Source organism: Chroicocephalus ridibundus, chromosome 12 (assembly GCF_963924245.1).
Source record: "Chroicocephalus ridibundus chromosome 12, bChrRid1.1, whole genome shotgun sequence".
NCBI lineage: Eukaryota > Metazoa > Chordata > Aves > Charadriiformes > Laridae > Chroicocephalus > Chroicocephalus ridibundus.
In genome coordinates this window covers 2434029-2453269 of record NC_086295.1, presented here as the reverse complement: position 1 = coordinate 2453269, position 19241 = coordinate 2434029, and the positions used below count along the sequence as shown (strand labels likewise).

Here is a 19241-nt window from a genome sequence, read left to right as displayed (position 1 = left end):
CACCACACTAAATGTAGACGCCTGAGCCGCGGCCAGCTGGCAGCGCGCTGCTCGCAAATGCTGATGCCGGCAATATGCCTTTGAAGAGGCGGGAGGCACAGATGAAATGGTCTCACAGGAGTTCAGTAGTCACTACTTTTTTCTTTTTTTTTTTCTTCCTCATAAAGCAGCATCCAAATTGCAGAGCTGTAGAGGAGTCACAGCAAGGAAAGAAGAGGGGAACCTGATTTTATTTTTTTTTAAATCTGTTGTTTTACGGACAATGTTTTGCTGTTAGCCAGTCTGGGGGTGTCAGCCCAAAACGTCCCCTTTGGCAGGGATTTGAGGAATGCTGGCTGGGCGAGGAGGGCATGGGCAGCTCGCTGACCTTTGATGCGATAGGGCAGCAGGATGGCTGCGTGCGTTCGCAGGAGGCAAGGCGTGCAGGAAGCCGCAGAGCCATTGCCCTGCCCTTGCCCTCCGCTGCCGGCAGTGCCATTGCTGTGGTGTCGGCCTGCTGCTCGCACACTACGTCCGCAAGGCACCCTGATGGCCAAACGCAGCTCTTGGGTGCTTGGATGCAAAACGGGCTTTTGTAGGGTCTGATCTGTCACTGGTTGCTGACCTTTTGGGGATTGAGATCACACATTCCCCTTTCCATAAACAAAACTTCTCCCCCTGTCCCAAAACATGCATAAATGTATGTGAATAGGTGTGATAAACATTGCAGCTTCTATTGTTTTTGTAAAAAGCTGGGAAGTCTTTAACCAAAAGCAAAGAATGAGTGTGTATGTTATTTATAACCCGTGTTTCTGGCTGCTTTGGTGGTGATGAAGGTCAGGCAGACAAAGAGGTTGCTGGTGGGAAGGGTTGAACGCGGGAGTTGCTGTGTCCTGCAGCTCCAGCAGTTGCTGTCCCCTCTCTTGCAGCGTGCCAGTGCTCGCGGGAGGGCTCCCTGCATAGCACCTGCCACCAGGAAACGGGGCAGTGCAGCTGCCGCCCCAAAGTGACGGGGCTGCACTGCGATAGCTGCGTGCCGGGCGCCTACGGATTTCCACACTGCGAAGGTACCCTCCTTCTCCTCCCTGATGGGGGGATCTCCGGTGTCTTGGGGAATAGTGGTACGGTGCTGGTAAATCATAGAATAGGTTGGGTTGGAATGGGCTTATCATCCCCCAAGAGCTTTGTAAGGAAGAAATAACCCCCTTTAGGAACAGCTGGGGTGTGAGCTGTCTCTTCATCAACGCCTCCTTGTGCCTCTCTTTTCTAGTGGGCTCCTGTAACCCAGCAGGGTTGGTGACTGCAGATCCCTCACTGGCCCCGGTGAGTATCAAATGAACCACCAACCCCTGCAGGTCTTTCCTGTGTGATCCCCGTTACTCACTCTGGGCCAAGTCCTTTCTTAAGCACAGCCTGAAAGCAGCCATTACCCACACCGGAGTAGCATACACCACGTTCAGCCACCGCGCTGCAAATTCTCACTTGCTCTTTTCTCCCCATCCCTCTCCCCAGGGGTCCTGCGCGTGTCGGGCGTACGTTGAAGGCCCAGCTTGCGACAGATGCAAGCCCTTGTACTGGAACCTGACTCCAGAGAACCCCTACGGCTGCATAAGTAAGGAAATGGCATTTACACAGCCCCAAAAAGTCCCCTCTGTGCTGTAGTGGTGCAAGACCCAAACCCAAGCCAGCAGGGACCATCACTGCTGGATGGAAGTGATGCCCTTCCATTCTTCTTCACCCTGAAGTGACATGTCAGAGCTGGAGTGGTCTGAGTAACCCCTGCTTGGAGGAGGGGTAAGGCTGGAAGCCTGCAGCTTTTTGCTTGGGATAAAACACAGGGCTCATGCAATGAGTTGTGTCATTCTCAGCCCTCCCTGCAGACCGCATACTTAATTTTTCATGGCCAAATGTGCAGAAAAGGCAAATGTCTTTGGTAGTTGTGGCCTCAACACTAACTGTCCAAAATGAAAAGAGAGCCCTTGTGCAGCCCTGCCCTCTACTTGACCAGTTCTCAGCTCCTCTTATCCCAGACGGTGTCCTCTGGTGTGCTGGGTACTGTCCTCCATCGGGCTTCTTCTCAGAGGCTGATTGATCTTCTGGATTTCTTGTTCATCTCCCTCTCTCCAGGCTGTAAGTGTGATACCAGGGGCACCATCAGCGGAATCGCGGAGTGCCAGCAGGTGGGTTTGCTCCTCTCTGCCTCCCAGCACCCCGAGTGTGTCCTGTGTTGGGAGCGTTTCAGCTCCGTCTCTCCCAGCAGCTGCCGGAGACGCCTGTCCTGATGCTGAGCTCTCGAACGTTGCACCACAATCTGGGTTTGCTTGAGAACATAGGATTAAGACCTGTCATAAATTAGGCACCTAAATATTTCTGGGTCTGGCCCAGGATGCCTGGATTTTTGTTTGCCTGTATTGTTGGATAATTTAATTTATCTGGCCCTTATCTGGCCCACCCACGCGCAGGAAGCAATGTAGAGTATGAAGCTCAAAATGCTTCTCCAGCGTCTCAGACTAAGACCCAAATAACTGAGAAACAGCTTAGCCCTAACGAGCGATGGGAGGGAATGAGCTTCCATGCCTGCTCTCTCCTAGGGCGACGGGCAGTGTTTCTGCAAACCCAACATCTGCGGCCAGTTCTGCTCAACGTGCAAAGACGGCTACTTCAATATGCAGAACGCAAATTACTTTGGCTGTCAAGGTGAGTCCCTGTCGTGATGTGTTGTGTCAAGGAGAGGGGCGACAAGCAGCTCTTGAAGAGAAGGGGCAGGAGATGTCCCACCTCTTGCTTTTGATCATACCATGCCCCGGAGCGGGGACTGGGTCTTGCTGTGGATCTGGAGACCTGAGTTCGTGCTTTTGCCACTGTTGGGCACAGATCCATCGGGTTGCGGAATGAAAGGCCAGGAAAGGTGCCCCCTGGGGTGCCAGAAACTGTTGGGTTTTAACCATTAATTGACCATGTCCTTGCAGCTCTGCTCCTTCCTGTTGGGAGCAAGTGAGCATGGACACGTTGGGGCTGGCTGCTCTCCATCGTGCCCATGGGAAGAAGAGGGAAAGGAGGAGATCTGGCCGCTCTCAGCCAGCCCACACGGTCCTGGCAGGGCTGGGAAGAGGGAGCAAGGCTGCGGCTGGCGGCAGGGCTGTGCCTGAGGGTTTGCAGACCTTGTTCCTCTTGCAGCCGTCTGGAAATAGCTCAGTGCTGAGGTGGAAGAGGAGCTGATCCAAGTGGGCTGGGGCCAATATGAAAACGGATACAATGGAATAAAAATAGGGCCCCAGCCTCCCCGCCCGCTGGGGCGCGCCTTTGATTAGTGACCAGGAGCTCGTTAGTGCGGCGGGAATGTAAACAGGCGCTTCCTGCCCGCAGGCTGCCGGTGCGATGTCGGCGGGTCGCTGGGGCCATCCTGCGAGGAGCGGAGTGGAGCTTGTCGCTGCCGGCAGAGCACACGTGGCCCCACCTGCACCCAGTAAGCTGCGAACGGGAGATGCACCTTGGGGTGCTGCACCTCCTGTTCGCTCCCTCGGGAAAGGTGACCTTGGCAACTGTGAGGATGGGGACCTCATCATCTGGGCTGCTGCTGCATCAGCCGCGTGCCTGGCAGAGGTGTCCTATTGCCTCTCCCTCCAGATAGCCTGGCAGGTAACGGTGCTCCCTCTCTTCCCCAGACCCGCACGGGACCATTATTTCCCTGATCTTCACCACTTGAAATTCGAGCTGGAGGAAGGCACCACGCCGGCCGGCCGGGCTGTGCGCTTCGGCTACAACCCCCTGGAGTTTGAGGGCTTCAGCTGGCGAGGATACGCACAGATGTCCTCCATCCAGGTACGCCTGGTGCCTCCATCCCAGCCCGGCTCCCCCTGGGGAGGATGCGGCCGGTGGAGGACAGACGTGCTTTTGGCACACACTTTTCGCCCCAAGTGCTTCTCAAACCCCCCAAGTCACATGATGGCCAACATAAACAGCACAGTGTATATATAGCCTGTTTGCACAGATACTTCCTGCGGGGCTGGGGACGGCATAGACTGATGAGGGGAAAGATCCTAAATTGGGAATCCCCTGACATCCTAATCCGGTTAGACAAAGGTGGTAGCTTGGTGATTACTTACAGGGATGTCTATAAACACTGTCTCTGGGTTTTCTTGCGGCTCTTTCATCTGACTCCGCTCTTTCCTGCAACTCTCTGCATAACCTTCCCTCCCTTTTCCAAAAATAAATTAGCTCCTCCTTAGCTGCCATGTTCAGCTTGGACCTCTTGTTACCGTTCTGCCTCCGCTCTTGCTGTTAGATGGTTTGCTGTAACGATGGTTTACACTAACCTGGAGTTGTCTAAGCCCTGTAAGTGAAGCTATTTCATCTGTTGACCCTTTTTTCTCCTTGGTGGATTCTTCTTCTGCATGGCCCCTGCAGAAGTGTCGCCTGTGTGTGTGTTTGGGGATGGGGTGCAGGGCAGCGATTCTCTGACAGTCTTGTCCCATGTAAAGTGTACTTTATTCTGGTGTGGTACCTTCAATTTTCTTCACTTTTTTCATGCTTAGGTGAAATAACAGAAGGGCCTAGTGTGTTAGTCATTTCCCGTTGAATTTGTACATAGGAGCTAAGCAACAAATTTCTGTAGGCTCCTTTGGAGAAAACCCCAGCCTTAAAGCTTAAGGATGGAGCTCATGCCCAAGCTCATGGCTTTTGTTTTGCATCCAGTGTTGGCATCTGAGATAGAAATAGGCCTTGATAGAAGGGCTAGCACGTGGCTTTCTGCTGGCAGGTCTCACCTGTAGTTTGGTCTCTGCAAGATCCTTCCAGTTTGCTCTCCAGAGGGAAGATGGTGTAACTGGAGCTTTGAGGAACACAGAGCCCTCATTAGGAGTCTCCCTGGGCAGACGCCTGCTTTGCCCTGAAGGCAGGAGGGTGTTTAAGCACGTGCTTAGATCTGGGTCGGACTCAAGCATCGGCTTAACTGAGGTCTTCCTGAACTTGGTCCAGGCAGGTGGAGGGCTGACGCCCCCACCAGTGGCACACCCCCTTAGTACCACCAGTCCTTAGCATTGCAGGTTTCCGAGGGCGAGGCACCAGCTCAATTTGCAGCTTCCTCTGTAGGCATCTGGGCAGAGCCCTCTAAACACAAGGGCAGGGGCTTCAGCGCTTAGTATCTGCTGGCTGGTTACAGCACAAAGCCCAAAAGCAACATGCCGATAACAAAAGCAAGAAGTTCTCAAAGCCTTTCCTCTGGCATGGCGTGTGCCCCAGGGATAGCCGAACCACCCTGCTGGGCCAGAGCATCTTCCAGATGTGGGCAGAGCCTTTCCACCCCCTTCCCGCAGACAGGTTGCTCCCTGGGTGGCTGGCCCCGAAGGGACGGTGTCGCGAGGCGCCCATGCCGTGACTGTGCAGTAGGGCAGGTGTGCTTGTCTCCTCCTTGCGCTATGGCATGTTGCTTTGGGAGCAGTGAGCCGAGCGGCTGCGCTTGGGCTGGTAGCTGTCGGCGGTGGAGGTAATTGAAGGTGTGCTCTGCTTCTCTCCCCTTTCTCTCTCCCACCAGCCCAAGGTAGTGGTGACTCTCAATGTGACCTCCCCCGACCTCTTCCGCCTCGTCTTCCGCTACGTCAGCCGGGGGCCCGCCAGTGTGGAAGGGAGGGTCTCGGTCGTTGAGGAAGGAAAGTTTAATGTTTGTGGCAACTGTAAGTGCATTTTTCACTTCTAGACTAACTCGGAGCATCCCACGCTGTGACACTGCTCCTCTGCCCCTTCTCCTGCCCCAGCTGTGCCCATCCCAGGTGTGCCCATCATCTCAGGTGGCCGGCCAGAGCCGTGCCAGGGGATGTCGAGGTGGGGGGAAGAGAAGCAGGCAGGCAGGCAGGCAGGTAGGCAGGCGGGTGAGGCTCTCCTGCAGAGCGGGTGAGCGACCAGGAGCTGGCCCCCCAGTGATGTGTGCCCCGTGTGCTTTTTTGCTTTTTGCAGAATAAAATCAGAGTCACTGTAGACGTGAAGGAGGCAGAGCTCTATCTGTTCCATGTCATCCTGAGGTATATTAATTCAGGAGGGGCCACTGTGTATGGCAAAATTACAGCTTATCAGCCACGAAGGAGAGGTAAGGATCCCAGACTGCTCTGCTCCCCTGCACCATCGCCACCTCCTCCCCATCCCAGGCAGCCTTCTGCATCATCCTTTCCAGAAGACGCTTCCATATGGCTTTATTCCATTAGTTCTGCCCTTCCAATTGAAAGGCTGATATGAGTTTGCAGCCCCCCTTATTTAACAAAGCAGCAGCAAGCTGGCCCCCGGTCCTGCAGCCGCGCACTGAGGACTGTTAGCAGCCAGGCTGGTGTGAGACGAGGCTGCTGTGGGATTCCATACAGCCTTCTCAGCACAGGACAAGATCACCCCGGTGCCCCAGGCAGAACTCCACAAAACCAAACTGGATCCAAACTGTGGCAGATGGAGATGGTTTTATTTCACAGGTGCCCTCATGTGGCAGTCCTGCCCTTGCCTTGTGCTTCTCCCAGACCAGGCTGCTGGTTCCACACGTGGCGTGGGGTTTGGAAGCGGCATGGAATTGCACATGTTATATAGGCATTGCACTCTGGTGCAATGTCTTCTCATCAAGCCATGAGCTGCTGGAGAAGAAGAAGAGCCACCAAAAGAAGGCTGAACAAGCCTAGAGACCTGGACAGCAAATATTCTGGGAATGAATATGAGCAAGACTGCATGGGACAGACCTGAGGCCACGCAACTGCCCTAGCGAGTGGCTGATTGTTTTACCCCTTCTGATGCTACAGCCACATCGTGCTGCTGAAGCTCTTCTTCCAGATCATACATGCACAGCACAAGGCTGTCGACACCAGCTACCTAATTTTTCAGTGTGTCAAGTTCTCTCCTCTGTCTTGAATTGACATAGAAGGTGTTCTACCTTTAATGAGTTGAAATGCCAAGATATTATTTTTCTACTTTTTTTTGAGGAGAAAAATAGCTGGTTATTTTTATGGCCAGTCGTGTTACGCAGCAGAAAGACAAGGGAAGCATGAGCCGTGCTCGTGCTTTAGGATCCCACCACAGGTCAGGAAGTATTTAATCTGTCCTTCCCAGCAGCAGAGCTCGTTTGCCTTATAATGTGCTTCCCTCCTTGCTCAGGAGCAACGTGTGATTTTTAATAGTGCTGAAGGCAAGTTGCCAGACAGACACAGCAGCAACGGGATCCGGGAGGGCAGCTTCCTTCGTAGGCCAGATCGGCTCCAGAAATGCTGAGCCACCTTCTGCCCGGGTGGCCTGGGCTTCACATGGTAAAGGACAAGCAGCCTGGGAAGAAGAAAAGTTGGAAGATGTGGCTTGCAAAAAGGGAAGCCTTTTCCAAGTATATGATTTGCAGAACCGGTTTCTCCCACCCCCCCTCCAGAAGCCATCTCAGTTTGAGTTGTGCATCATCTCAAAGGGATGTGAAACTCCATTGCCTGTTCAGGGAAATCTCTTCATTCCTTGCATCCGCACCTCTGCGTCCCGTCTGAGAAAGTGAGGGCTCGTCCCCAGCTGACGCCAGGCATGCCGCAGCGCCAGCACGCACGGGAGGGGGCTGCCCCATCCCAGCAGTAGCACAAGCCTTTGCTTTAGCTTCTGGCCCTCTGCATTATGCCTTGATGTCCATGTACCACACAAGGACAGTCAGCGTGCCACATTCCCCACTTCCTTCCTCATCTCATCTGCTCACCGAGCAGCCGTACTCAGTGAATCCCTCTCACCTGCGCTCTTCAAAACACTCCTGAGACGGCTAGACAGGCGGACAGGCTGCTTCGAGGTGCTGTGTCGTTATTGCATCCAAAGTTAATGAATTCAAAGGTTATGGGACTGTGTCTGCTGAGCCACAGAGCTGTTCAACAGCAGCAGGATCAGGCCTTAAACCCGTTCTGTCCTGTCAGTTAAAATGAATGTCTAAATCTCGGGTGCAGAGTCGGTGGCTGGCAGGAAAGACAGGAGCACAGCTTGGGGGTCTGAGAGTTTGCCAGAAGACGAGTATCTCACCTGTGGAGCTGGGGTCAGAATATCCCTCAGGAAGAACGTATCTGGGCAATTCTTTTTGTCTGTCTCAGAATAAATTCTTCACAGATGAGTTCCTTCCTTCTCTAGCTGGCAAAACGCTCCCTGGCGTGCAGTACTCTGTGCTTTGCAGTCCAGGGATGCAGAGCACGCTGACAGCTGTGGATTAGCATTAAGGATTGCAGTGATTTGTTTTTTTTTCTCCCATTAAGCTACTGAGCAGATTCAGAATGGATGCCTTTCTTACGGGACAGTGTGGGATTGTGGTGCATCTGCTACGGCAGCGTCGAGTGAGCAGGAGCCTGGGACTCCCCGCTGCACTACAGAGCTGCTTTCCTGAGCGTAGCCTCCTATTTGCAGCTCCAGGTTTTCCATCCCAGTCCCTTCACAGCCTCTTATCCCTCCCGCTCTAGGTACAGAGCAGACCAAGCAGATTGTCTTTGCTCCCAGCACGGAGCCAGCCTTTGTCACCGTCCCCCAGAACAGCTTTGGGGAGCCCTTCGTACTCAACCCCAACACTTGGTCTCTGGTTGTTGAAGCAGAGGGTGTGCTGCTGGTAAGGACCGGCCCCCGTGCTCCATCCACCACAGGGGGCTTCAGCAGCCCCCTGGGGGAAGCGTCTCAAACATAACCAACTCTCCCATCTCTGCTTCTAGGACTATCTGGTTTTGCTACCCAGCTCATACTATGAAGCTCCAATACTGCAACTAAAGGTGACGGAGCCATGTACCTACCAGCCAGCTCCTGAACAAGCCACCCAGAAGTAAGGATTCTCCATATCTTTGTGCTCTGTGAGACCTACTCAGCTCCTCTTGTCCTGGTGTTAAAAAATATGTACAGCCCGCTCTCTGTGAGGGTCTGGGTGCAGTAAACCTTTTTAATGGAGCACTTTGCTATGGTTGATAAAGCCTGCTGAACCTGCACCAACACATAGATCGCGTCATCCATGGCACAGTCAGTCTGTGTGTTCTCATGGACCCTGGAGGGCCAGCTCATCCCGTAAGACCATAGTCCTCTCCTCTGCTAGGCTGGGTTCCCAGTGCTGGGTTGTATGTCAGTCAACAGTCCTGGAAAATGGCTACAATGACTTAGGTCTTGCTGGACTAGTTAAAATGAATGAGCGGAGTCTGGTAGTGCTTAGAGCATCTCAGTGCCTCTGCTTGCTCTGCCAGGAGCTCTCTGTCCATGTTGGCCAGAAGGCTGGTTGGGCTCTCGACACCAGTTGTCCGCTATAGCAGTGGTCCCTGGAATAAAGCACATTGCGAGGGAGGAAGCTTGTTTTTGTTACTGCCCTCACTGGTCCTATAGTACACAATCTCCGGCTCCACACGAACCAGACGTGCTCCTTTGGGCAGTGGAACCCTCATGTTGGACCAAAGCCTTTTGCAAATCATCTGGGATCGGGCTGCGCAGGTGCTCTTGACTCTTAGAATCAGGTTGTAACAGCTGTACTTTGCAATTTTTTTTCTTAATGATTTTAGCTGCCTCTTGTATAAGTACCTGTCTGTGGATGGCTTCCCTGCTGCGCCAGGGGTGGACGCGGTGTGCAGGCTGGACAACCGGTTACCCAGAGTGTGTCCCACGGAGCAGCTCACCCCCTCCCATCCACGGATGGCGACATGCAGCGGCAGTGATGTGAGTGGCACTTCTGCTTCATCCCTCGCATGGGCACTGCGGCACTCATCCCTCTGCTCCCACCAGCTGGTGCTTTATCTGCACCTGGGCAGGTTACCGAAAGGGCTTTTCGCCCACGTAGACCCCACTGTTGCCCCCTCAGACTTGCAGCTGTATGCTTGCACGCCCTGTTGTTCAAGGCAGTGTCTCGCATGCAAAGGGCTTGCAAGGACACGTGTGGTATGTGGTAAGAGTTGGCCTGTTTTCCCCTCAGCAGCAGAGGAGGCTGGTTTGTAGCACGGGCACCCTGCATGCGCTCACTATGGGCAGTGGGACAGGAGACCCCTGCTCAGTCGTCTCTCTCTCCTCCAGGTGGAAGTCCAGCTGTCCCTGCCCGTTCCCCAGCCTGGGAAATACGTGCTGGTGGTGGAGTACGCCAACACCAATGCTTTGCAGACAGTGGGTGTTGCTGTGAGCTCACCGCACTTGGCCATGCAGCAGGGCACATTCATCTTCTACCCGTGTGTCTACAGGTATGGCCATCTCTGAGAAGCAGAAAGGGTTGGGTCCTCCTGACACGGCAAGGACAGACCCCTGCCCAGTTGAGCTTGTCTGCTTTATCACATGAACAAAGCAATGCCTCAGCTTTGTACATCTAAGCTGTGCATGTCCGAACTCCTCCTAGCTGGACGTGGATTTTAGTGATTAGCAATCCTTGGGAAATGCATACCTCTGTCAACGTAGTCCTCTAATGCCTCTGCCAGGAGATAATCTGTTGCTGCTGTTTACAGCTGGGTAGATTGGTAGGTGCCCTGATTTAGGGAATGGCCTGCAGGCAGGTTTATTGAAGCTGTTGGTGCAGGTCAAACCCTGTGCCTTACTGTAGAAGCGTCTGACTTCAGACTGCAACCTTTGCAATAGGAAACAAATGTCTGGGGTGTCCTTGGGAAACTTCACTCTTAGGACTTGCCAGAAAAGGCATCAAAAGATTCACGGGGACTTTGTATAAATACCTTCAGGACATATAGTTGGCAAGACAAGAAATGGGTCATGACCCTGCTCAAGGCTAGCTTCAAAATCTGTGTTCCTCTTACAGCTTCCTTTGTCGTGGGATTGCTGTAGATTCCCAGAGCCGCATGGCAACTTTTGAACTTACCTCAGAGGCCACCATTCAGTTCACCTCTGATCTGGCTGACTTCTTCCTGGTAAGGCTCCCTGCAGGGGCAGCTCTGTTGGCGGGTTGGAGGAGGAGAGGCAGGAGCTATACCTAGCCTGTAGAAGGGTTTTCTAGTCCTGTTTCGCCTGGATACTAGATCTTAGACTACATCATGAGCAGTCCAAGGTGGAGAATGTGGCCAGTGGTGTGTTTTGAAGTAGATCATGGGACTGGGATTTGGGAGAACATGGGGAGAAGAAGCTGCTCTTTGCAGAGGGAGCCCTGTGGGAGTTTGGCAGTGCCTTTTCCTATTTTACCTTGAAGGCATTCATAGTTGCTTAGTTAAGAATAGAAGAATCCCATAAATATGTGGGAGTCCTAAATGCTTGTGCCAAGGAAGAAGGGGCAGTGAACAGAGGTGTGACCTGCCATGCATTAGCTGAAGTGTCTGATACGGAGGTGCTTGATGTGGTCAGCCTGATCACTGGTGGGCACAAAAACTGCCGTGGGCTTCCCGTGGCAGAGGCTGTCATGTAACCGGGCGTCTCTCTCTTTCCCGTGCGGCAGCACAAAGTGTACCTCATACCCGCTGCAGAGTTCACCATGGAGTTCATCGAGCCAAAGGTGCATTGTATCAGCGTCCATGGCACGTTCTCATCCAACAGGTAAGAGTCTCGGGTCCCTCGGGGTTTTAGCATGAACATGGCTGTTTCCAAAAGCAGTTGCTTCCCTCACTTCCCTCAAGTTTGGAGTCCTTTCAGTTCTTGACACAGCAGAAAGAAATCTGTGGCTGAGGTAGAGCACCTTGCCCATGTCCACCGAGCAGGCAGCGATGGAGTGAGGGCTGGAAGTCAGGCTGCTTGTCCTTTCTCTGAACACCGCACTGCCTCCTGTGGCAGGCACTCAAGCGTCAGCCTGATGAGGTTTTCCTGTGCATGCTCACATACAGCAAGAGACACTCGCTGTATAAAAATTTTTGACACCACTTTGAATAAATATTTGCACCGGAATTAGCCTGTGGAGGGTTCCTGTTCTTCCTGCTGAGCCTGTGTCCCAGAGCCCCAGGGACCCTGGTAGAAAGCTGTCCCTCGGCAGGCATGCTTTGTAATCTGCCGCGTGTTACAGGCCGTGCTTGTCCTGCCAGGACCCCCGTAGCCTCTCTCTTTCTTTGACTCAGATCCTTACATGCCGTTTTCTCCTTGTTTTGCAGCAGCTCCTGTGTTCCCTCGAGGTTCCTGAAGCTTTCCCAGTCGATCGTTTTGGAGGGGGCTCAGGCTCTGCCCATCGCCCCTGATGTCCCCCTGGCTCAGGCCGTCCATGTGGCTCCAGCTGGGGTCCCGGTGGAACCTGCCCCTCGGCCTCCCACGGCAATGGACCCCGCTGCAGAGCTCATCCTCCTGCAGCCACCACAGGTAGTGGCATGGGTGCGGGCTGGGCTGGTTTGCTGGTGCTGTGACACCGGGCACCTGGGGCACAGAGAAATTTTCCTTCTCTATTGAGCAGCTTTAGCAATTAGGATTTTCAGAATTTAATCTGGACATTAATTTATCCCTGAACCTGTAATTCCCCTGGACTCTCCTCTCTTAGCTCCATCCAGCCCTGCTTGGTTCTCTGGGCTCCCAGGAAAAGCTTTGCAGGTGGCACCGTTAGAGGGGGGAGTGTGGAGACATGGGGGGGTTGATTCACCAAAAGTCTCAAGACCTGGCAGTTGTGCAACAAGAGCACAATTTGTGCAATAATAAAAAAATATCCCAGTTGTGAGTGCAGGTGTCAGATATGTTTTTTTCTCTCTTTGTTCTCCCATTTTGGGCCAGGCTGCGGTTGTGTTTAACAGTCGGATCCAGACCCTGGGACGCTACGCTTTCATCCTGCATTACTACCAGCCCAGCCATCCCAGCTTCCCTGTGGAAGTGTTAATCAACGGTGGGCGCATCTGGCAAGGTGAGAAGAGCCGGGGCCTGGGGGAAGCTGCCGTTAGGCAGAAGCCTTGGAATGGGTGCCAGAGGAAAACTGTGGGCTCACTGAGGAGTGCAAAGATGAAACAAGACAGGCTTATCTGTTCCAGACCGGGAGGGTGTGATGGGGACTCCAAGGGAAATATGGGACCAATAGGTTTGTTGTCTTTTCAGGACAGACCACTGCTCCTTTCTGCCCCCATGGCTACGGGTGCCGGAGCCTGGTAGTTTCTGAGGACCAGATTGTCCTGGACGTTACCGATAATGATCTGACTGTGGTTGTTCGAGTTCCAGAGGGCAAGCGGCTGTGGCTGGTGAGTCTCTCTCCGGGAAGCTCCTGGGGCCTGCGGGACCAGGCTCCAGCCACACGGCTCCAGTGGAGCTGTACTTTGTCCTGAAGGATTTTTGTCACTGTGTGACCGCAGGGATGTTTCCCACCATCGCTCAGTTTCTGAACTATCCTAGAAGGTTGCGATCTCCAGCCTTGGTGGTGTAGAATTGAGGGCAGAATTCACAGAGACAGCACCTGTATATGATGGTTATCCTTCACTGTGTGGTTTTGATCCCAAAACAAGGCAGAAATTGCACCAGTTGCTTTGCATACATAGCTTGTGATAATCCAGAATAAGTCTTATTCCTGCCCCAGCAATATTTTGCACCTGCATACCACTGTCCAGGCAGGTCTCATCATGGGAGCAGGTAGCCATTGTTATTCTCAGGCAACAGGACTAGAAGATTGACCAAAATTTGGGTAAATGGCTGAAAGACAGAATTGGAACCCAGGTGCCTTTATGTCTAGAAGTTTAAGGTGGCAGTGACTGCCTGCCTCTCTGCTGAAGCACAGCCAGGGCTGCCCTTTTCAGGTATTCTGCCTTTTTTTACATCAGTGAATTTGCGCCACTCCTGACCCACCATCTAATCTGATGCTCATGTGGACCATTAGATTAGATGGAACCTGATGGATAGACCCAAATAGAGAGGCAGCCCCGGGTCTTTCCAGTGCTTGGGCACTTTGTTTGTTGTGTTCTGTCCCAGCAAGGGAGGAGCTGATGAGAAGTTACGGGCGCGTTTGGGCTTCTGAGTGAGCTCATTTTGGACTGCATTTGGCTGGCTCAGCTAAGGAGCCTGTCTCACCCATCTTGTCCTTGCTTTGCAGGATTACATCCTGGTGGTGCCTGAGGACAGCTACAGCTCTCAGTACCTGCAGGAGGAACCCCTGGACAAGTCCTATGATTTCATCAGCAGCTGTGGTGTCAACAGCTTCTACATCAAGTGAGACCCTTGACTTTGGGGGGCTTCTCCACTTGTCCACAGGCTGCACACCCCTTAAGGAGCAAAAACCCATTCCTTTCATGTGTGGCAGGGGAGGGATCTGGTTAAGGCTTTCCTGATCTAACGACCAAACCTGTGGGTATTTGGGGGATCTCGGTGTCACAGGGCTCTGCCTAAGTCAGTACCCGTTGCTGCAGGAGATCCTGCTGGATTTTGGGGTGGTGAGGAAGCTGGGGGGGTGTGCAGCGCGGTGACTCCTCCTGCCTTCCCTTACAGCCCCAGCACATCATCGAGGTTCTGCCGTGACTCCGCCATCTCGCTCTCCCTCTTCTACAACAACGGGGCCCAACCCTGCCGGTGCCACGAGGCAGGGGCGCGGGGCAGCCAGTGCGAGCCCTTCGGCGGGCAGTGTCCCTGCAAGTCCAACGTCATCGGGCGAGAGTGCTCCCGCTGTGCCACCGGCTACTGGGGCTTCCCCAACTGTAGGCGTGAGTTGTCCTGTCTCCCACTTTGCTTTCCCAGCACTTGCTCTTTTGCCTCTTACAGGGCTGAGGCTGATCTGGGAAATGGCTGCATTTTCCAGCCCTGCAATGGCTTCACTTGCATGAAGACAGCCCAGCTGCCCGCAGAGCAGTTGAGCTCTGCGTCCATTGCCTCATGCTCCCCTGGGTCTTGCTCCCCCAAACGCAGCCCCTTTTCTGCCCCTTCCAGCCTGCGACTGCGGGACACGTCTCTGCGACGAAGTGACGGGGCAGTGCATCTGCCCTCCGCATACCCTGAAGCCAGAGTGTGTTGTCTGCGAGCCCCAGACCTTCGGCTGCCACCCCCTCATCGGCTGCGAGGACTGCAATTGCTCTCGGCCCGGTGTGCAGGAGCTGACGGAGCCAGGCTGCGATGTGGACAGCGGGCAGTGCAGGTGAGGGAGCCCTGTCCTGGCACTGGGCTCACCTGGCAGCATCCCTGGTTCCTGCTGGAGTGATAGGACACGCCGGCAGGCTGCAGGGAGGCAATGTGCAGGATGAGGAAATCCTCATCAACATTGTGTCAGTGCCAGCATGGGTGAAGCTCCGAAAGCCTGGCTGCTCCCTGCACAGCAGCGCGGCACAGAGGTTTCTAATGCTGCAGCTCTTGCGTCCCATCCAGGTGCAAACCCAACATCATCGGGCGACAGTGCGACCTCTGTGCCCCTGGCTACTACCACTACCCCAACTGCCGGCGGTGTGACTGCCACCAGGCTGGCACCGAAGCAAGTGTGTGTGACCCGGTCACAGGGCAGTGTCACTGCAAGGTCAGTCCTTCAATGCCTTCATGCGGTGCCTTTCTCCTTGGCTGGACTCTCCTGCTCTGGCCGGGGGTGTCTGTGTGCCGGGAGGGAGCTGGGCTGGAGGAGAGTGTCTGCGTGCCTGAGCTGCAGCCAGCCTGCCCCATGGGGTGCTGGGTTCAGAGCACCCTGAAAGGCTCCTTCTCCCCATCTTTCCTGGCCATGAAGGCTTACTCTGTGGGCTGTCACTGGGGTGATGGGCAGTCTGGGTCCAGCCCCGTGTCAGAGCCCACTGCAGATAAAGCTGTCAGCCCTGTTAACTCCTGCTCCTGCATGGCAGCAGAGTAACTCAACCTGCTGCTGAGCTGCCTGCTGCAGCCCCTTTGCAGGGCTCACAAGTGCTTTCTCCAGGTGAACTTAATGTTTGATGGCTGCTGTGCAAGCAAACGTGTTCAGGGTCTGCTTAATCGTCTTTCAGCATCACATCACAGCGCTCTGATCACTTGTGCAGCCGTCTCTGTCCTCCACGAAGGCCTCCGAGAAGCTGCTGACGCTGTTGAGCTTTGCTTGTCTTCCAGGAAAATGTGGAGGGCCCGAGGTGTGACCAATGCCGCCTGGGGACGTTTTCTTTGGACGCCAGTAACCCAAAGGGCTGCACCAAGTGTTTCTGCTTTGGTGCGACCGATCGCTGCCGCAGTGCTGAGAAGCACCGAGCTGAGGTGAGAGGGGCCGGGGGCCACCAGAGCAGTGCAGTTGTGTTCCCGTCCGCCTGGCTCCCTGCTGCCCTCAGGTCTCTGTCCTGCATTAATCCTACCCCTCTGGAAGATACACTGTGAGGAGGGTTATCTTTGTCTCCCTGTGCCCATGTCCCACTTTCAGACCCTTTTCCTGGTGTCTGGGATCTCATAGGGTGGAAAGTCAGGGTCGGGGGGGACTGTTCTGGCGCAAGGCAGGGGTGGTGCTCAGCTTTCCGGTGGCTTCATCAGGATGCATGTGAGGCTGTGAGCCTGTTATCCTTTCTGCTGCTCTGGGACTTGCTCTCCTGGAGCATCAGCACTCGAATACTTTCTGTAGCTCCACTAGAAGATCTGTGGTTGCTCTTCCCCCGCAGTTTGTCGACATGAACGGGTGGCTCTTGTTGAGCAGCGACCGCCAGGAAGTGCCGACAACTCTGAGCCTGCGGGAGCAGCTTGTCCGTGCTGATCTCAAGAACCTCCCAGATGCCTACCAGGAGCTCTACTGGGTTGCACCCAGCTCCTACCTTGGGGACCAGGTAAGAGCGTGGTGGCAGCTGGACCAACAGTCATGCGCATGCCTGACCGCACCAACATGTGTGCCAGCAGCATGCCCACTGACGTGCAGGCATTGCTCGCGCTCCAGCCAAACGTGGCCAGCTCTGACTCACCTCAGTGGCGTGGACTTGCAGCAACATACGCAATTTGTCTCTCCATTAGGTTTCCTCCTATGGTGGGCACCTGCGCTATGAGCTGCACTCCGACCCGCGGAGGGGGGACGTGTTCATTCCCATGGAGTCTCGCCCGGACGTGATCCTGAAGGTGCAGTATGAGAAATTTCCTGGTGCCTTTTCTGCTAATGCCTGAGCAGGATGAGGTGGTGACTGACACCTTCCTTGCTTTTCCCAGGGAAATCAAATGAGCATCATGTTTCTGGAAGGCACCTACCCATCCCCAGGGGAGGTCCATGAAGGCCAGCTGCAGCTGGTGGAGGTGAGTACACACAAGTGTGTACCAAGGTAAGTGCTCAGATGCCCCTGAAAGGACAGACTAGCGTGTAGACAGGAGACATTGCTTTGAGCTCAGTATTTTAGGTGCTGCCTATTGCAGCACAACTGGCTGTGAAGAACCAGGGCTGTTACACCTGCGCAAAGGGGAGACATCCCAGCAGCAGGGAGGTGAAGGCTGGGCTGGATGTTCAGGTGCCTGTGCTTCCTGCCAGTAATGTCAGGTCTTCTCCCACTAGAGCAACTTCAGGCACACGGAGACTCACAACCCTGTGTCCAGAGAGGAGCTCATGATGGTGCTGGCAAACCTGGAACAGCTGCAGATCCGGGCGCTCTTCTCCCAGCTCTCTTCCTCCGTGTCCCTGCGCCGCGTGGTGCTGGAGATGGCAACAGATACAGCTACGGGCATCCGTGCCAGCAACGTGGAGCTGTGCTTTTGCCCAGCTAACTACCAGGGGGACTCCTGCCAGGTAGGGGGGAAAGGGGACGTGCTACTTCACGCGGAGAGAGGTCAAACAGCCGCCGTCTGGGGCCTCAGCCACCTCTTGTGCTTGGTGCGGGTGGCAGCCATGGGGTTTGGATGCTCGTACAAAGCAGTAGTGCCAGAGTACCAGCTTCTAAGCTGAGCCCTGAGGGCTCCAGTTGAAATTACAGCTCAGGTTGTGTCGGAGGAAGGAAGAACATCTCCCAGGCTCCCCCACACTAGCCTGCTCCCAGCTCCCCTCCTGCCCAGGGCGCCTGGGAGAGGTGGATTAGCTGCATCTTGGAGAGGCACGATGGGGAAATCATTCAGGTTTTGCAGACCAAAATGAAGTGCATGCCGTGCCTTGGAAGAGTAGGTCCTTCTGTCTGGCCAGTTATCTCCTACTGACAAGGAACAGGAAGAAACTGCACTGAAAAATCTTTGTTGTTGCTTTTAATCTCTTCTCCATCAGTACAGCCCTGTGGGAATTCTGTTATGGAAACGCAATTAGTCTTTTTGCCTGAATGTATCAGGCTATCAGGCTGTTTTTCAGACTTCCGTCTTTTTCTCTCTCCTCAGGAATGTGCTCCAGGTTACTACAGGGACACCAAGGGGCTCTTTCTGGGAAAATGCATCCCATGTCATTGCAACGGCCACTCAGATCAGTGTCTGCCGGGCTCCGGGATATGCCTTGTAAGTAAACAGTGAAACACTGTGATATTTTGGAGTTGTAGGGTCTGTAGCATGCAATTAAAAAGCTCTTCACACACTAAGTGAGCTGGCAGAACCGTGCCTGAATTGGAGCATTAGCTGTATGTGCCACTCCAGGGGTGGTGCCACTCCAGGGGTGGTCCCGCTCAGGGTCAGCTTAGGGTGACACATGTTTCTGGGAAAGAGGAAGGAGCCAAGCATCCAGCTATCTGGTGAGGAATTCTTTGGGTGACACACCATTTCTCGCTGTCAGTGCTGAGCCCGCAGCTTGCCTTTTCCTTGCAGAACTGCCAGCACAACACCGAGGGGGACCACTGTGAGCGATGCAAGGATGGCTACGTGGGCAGCCACTCTGCCGAAGAACCCCTGCAGTGTGTTGGATGTCCGTGCCCTCTTTCAGTTGCCTCCAACAAGTAAGCACCCTTGGATGGGATTGCCTGTTTGGCCTCACTGCTTAACTGCTGGGAACCGTGCTGAGCCACATTGGGGCACTGGTGGGCGTCCCAATGCCAGCCTTGTCCATGGCCCCAAACCATGTCCATGGCCTCTTACCCAAGGCCCCAGCAGCACGCACCAAGTGATCAGCTCCCCTGGCACCACATCAGGGGTGAATGACCTTCCTCTTTTCCCCTTATCGTTTCAGTTTTGCTGTCGGTTGTGTCCACAAGGGCTCCAACATGCAGTGCCTCTGCAAGCCTGGCTACGCTGGACCCAACTGTGAGCGGTAAGGGCGATGGCACCCGTGTTTCAGGGGCCTCAGACACACTGGTCCCATGCAGCCACTGCTGTGGCAGAAGAGAAGTTGTCCTAGTAAAGACCGCAGACGAAATGGTTGGCTCTGCTCCCACTGTGCTTAGCTCTGGCAGGATTTCTTTCAATCCTTTTCAGCCTGCAAATGCCCTGTTGCTGATATGTTGTGTTACCGCGGGTGTATTCCTTAGCTGTGCTTTGCCTTAACTTGCAGTCTGTGATAAAAGCGCCTTTCTGAGGTATCATGAGGCAAAACATAAAGTGCTTTTTGGGACAACGCTTTGAGATCCCTGAGGGCTACAGCAGTTAAAGGTGTTGGA

General features: G+C 54.2%; 1 protein-coding gene across 3 annotated transcripts in view; it reads left to right on the top strand.

Moving 5' to 3' along the window:
- Positions 1 to 19241, top strand: part of LAMA5 (laminin subunit alpha 5) — a 93110-nt gene that overhangs the window by 57943 nt on the left and 15926 nt on the right. Inside the window, exons 16-44 of one of the 3 annotated variants that reach the window (XM_063350013.1) lie at positions 909 to 1046; positions 1250 to 1302; positions 1492 to 1591; positions 2107 to 2159; positions 2571 to 2676; positions 3346 to 3445; positions 3645 to 3801; positions 5932 to 6061; positions 8412 to 8554; positions 8655 to 8761; positions 9480 to 9633; positions 9985 to 10145; positions 10709 to 10817; positions 11336 to 11433; positions 11979 to 12180; positions 12583 to 12709; positions 12898 to 13037; positions 13880 to 13995; positions 14272 to 14483; positions 14707 to 14911; positions 15139 to 15283; positions 15835 to 15975; positions 16368 to 16529; positions 16711 to 16812; positions 16900 to 16983; positions 17237 to 17467; positions 18040 to 18153; positions 18457 to 18584; positions 18815 to 18895. In XM_063350013.1, coding sequence (XP_063206083.1) covers positions 909 to 1046; positions 1250 to 1302; positions 1492 to 1591; positions 2107 to 2159; positions 2571 to 2676; positions 3346 to 3445; positions 3645 to 3801; positions 5932 to 6061; positions 8412 to 8554; positions 8655 to 8761; positions 9480 to 9633; positions 9985 to 10145; positions 10709 to 10817; positions 11336 to 11433; positions 11979 to 12180; positions 12583 to 12709; positions 12898 to 13037; positions 13880 to 13995; positions 14272 to 14483; positions 14707 to 14911; positions 15139 to 15283; positions 15835 to 15975; positions 16368 to 16529; positions 16711 to 16812; positions 16900 to 16983; positions 17237 to 17467; positions 18040 to 18153; positions 18457 to 18584; positions 18815 to 18895 — 3799 coding nt within the window. Of the gene's footprint in view, positions 1 to 908; positions 1047 to 1249; positions 1303 to 1491; positions 1592 to 2106; positions 2160 to 2570; positions 2677 to 3345; positions 3446 to 3644; positions 3802 to 5512; positions 5652 to 5931; positions 6062 to 8411; positions 8555 to 8654; positions 8762 to 9479; positions 9634 to 9984; positions 10146 to 10708; positions 10818 to 11335; positions 11434 to 11978; positions 12181 to 12582; positions 12710 to 12897; positions 13038 to 13879; positions 13996 to 14271; positions 14484 to 14706; positions 14912 to 15138; positions 15284 to 15834; positions 15976 to 16367; positions 16530 to 16710; positions 16813 to 16899; positions 16984 to 17236; positions 17468 to 18039; positions 18154 to 18456; positions 18585 to 18814; positions 18896 to 19241 lie in introns of all 3 variants that reach the window. The other 2 variants (XM_063350012.1, XM_063350011.1) reach the window with 2 other exon arrangements.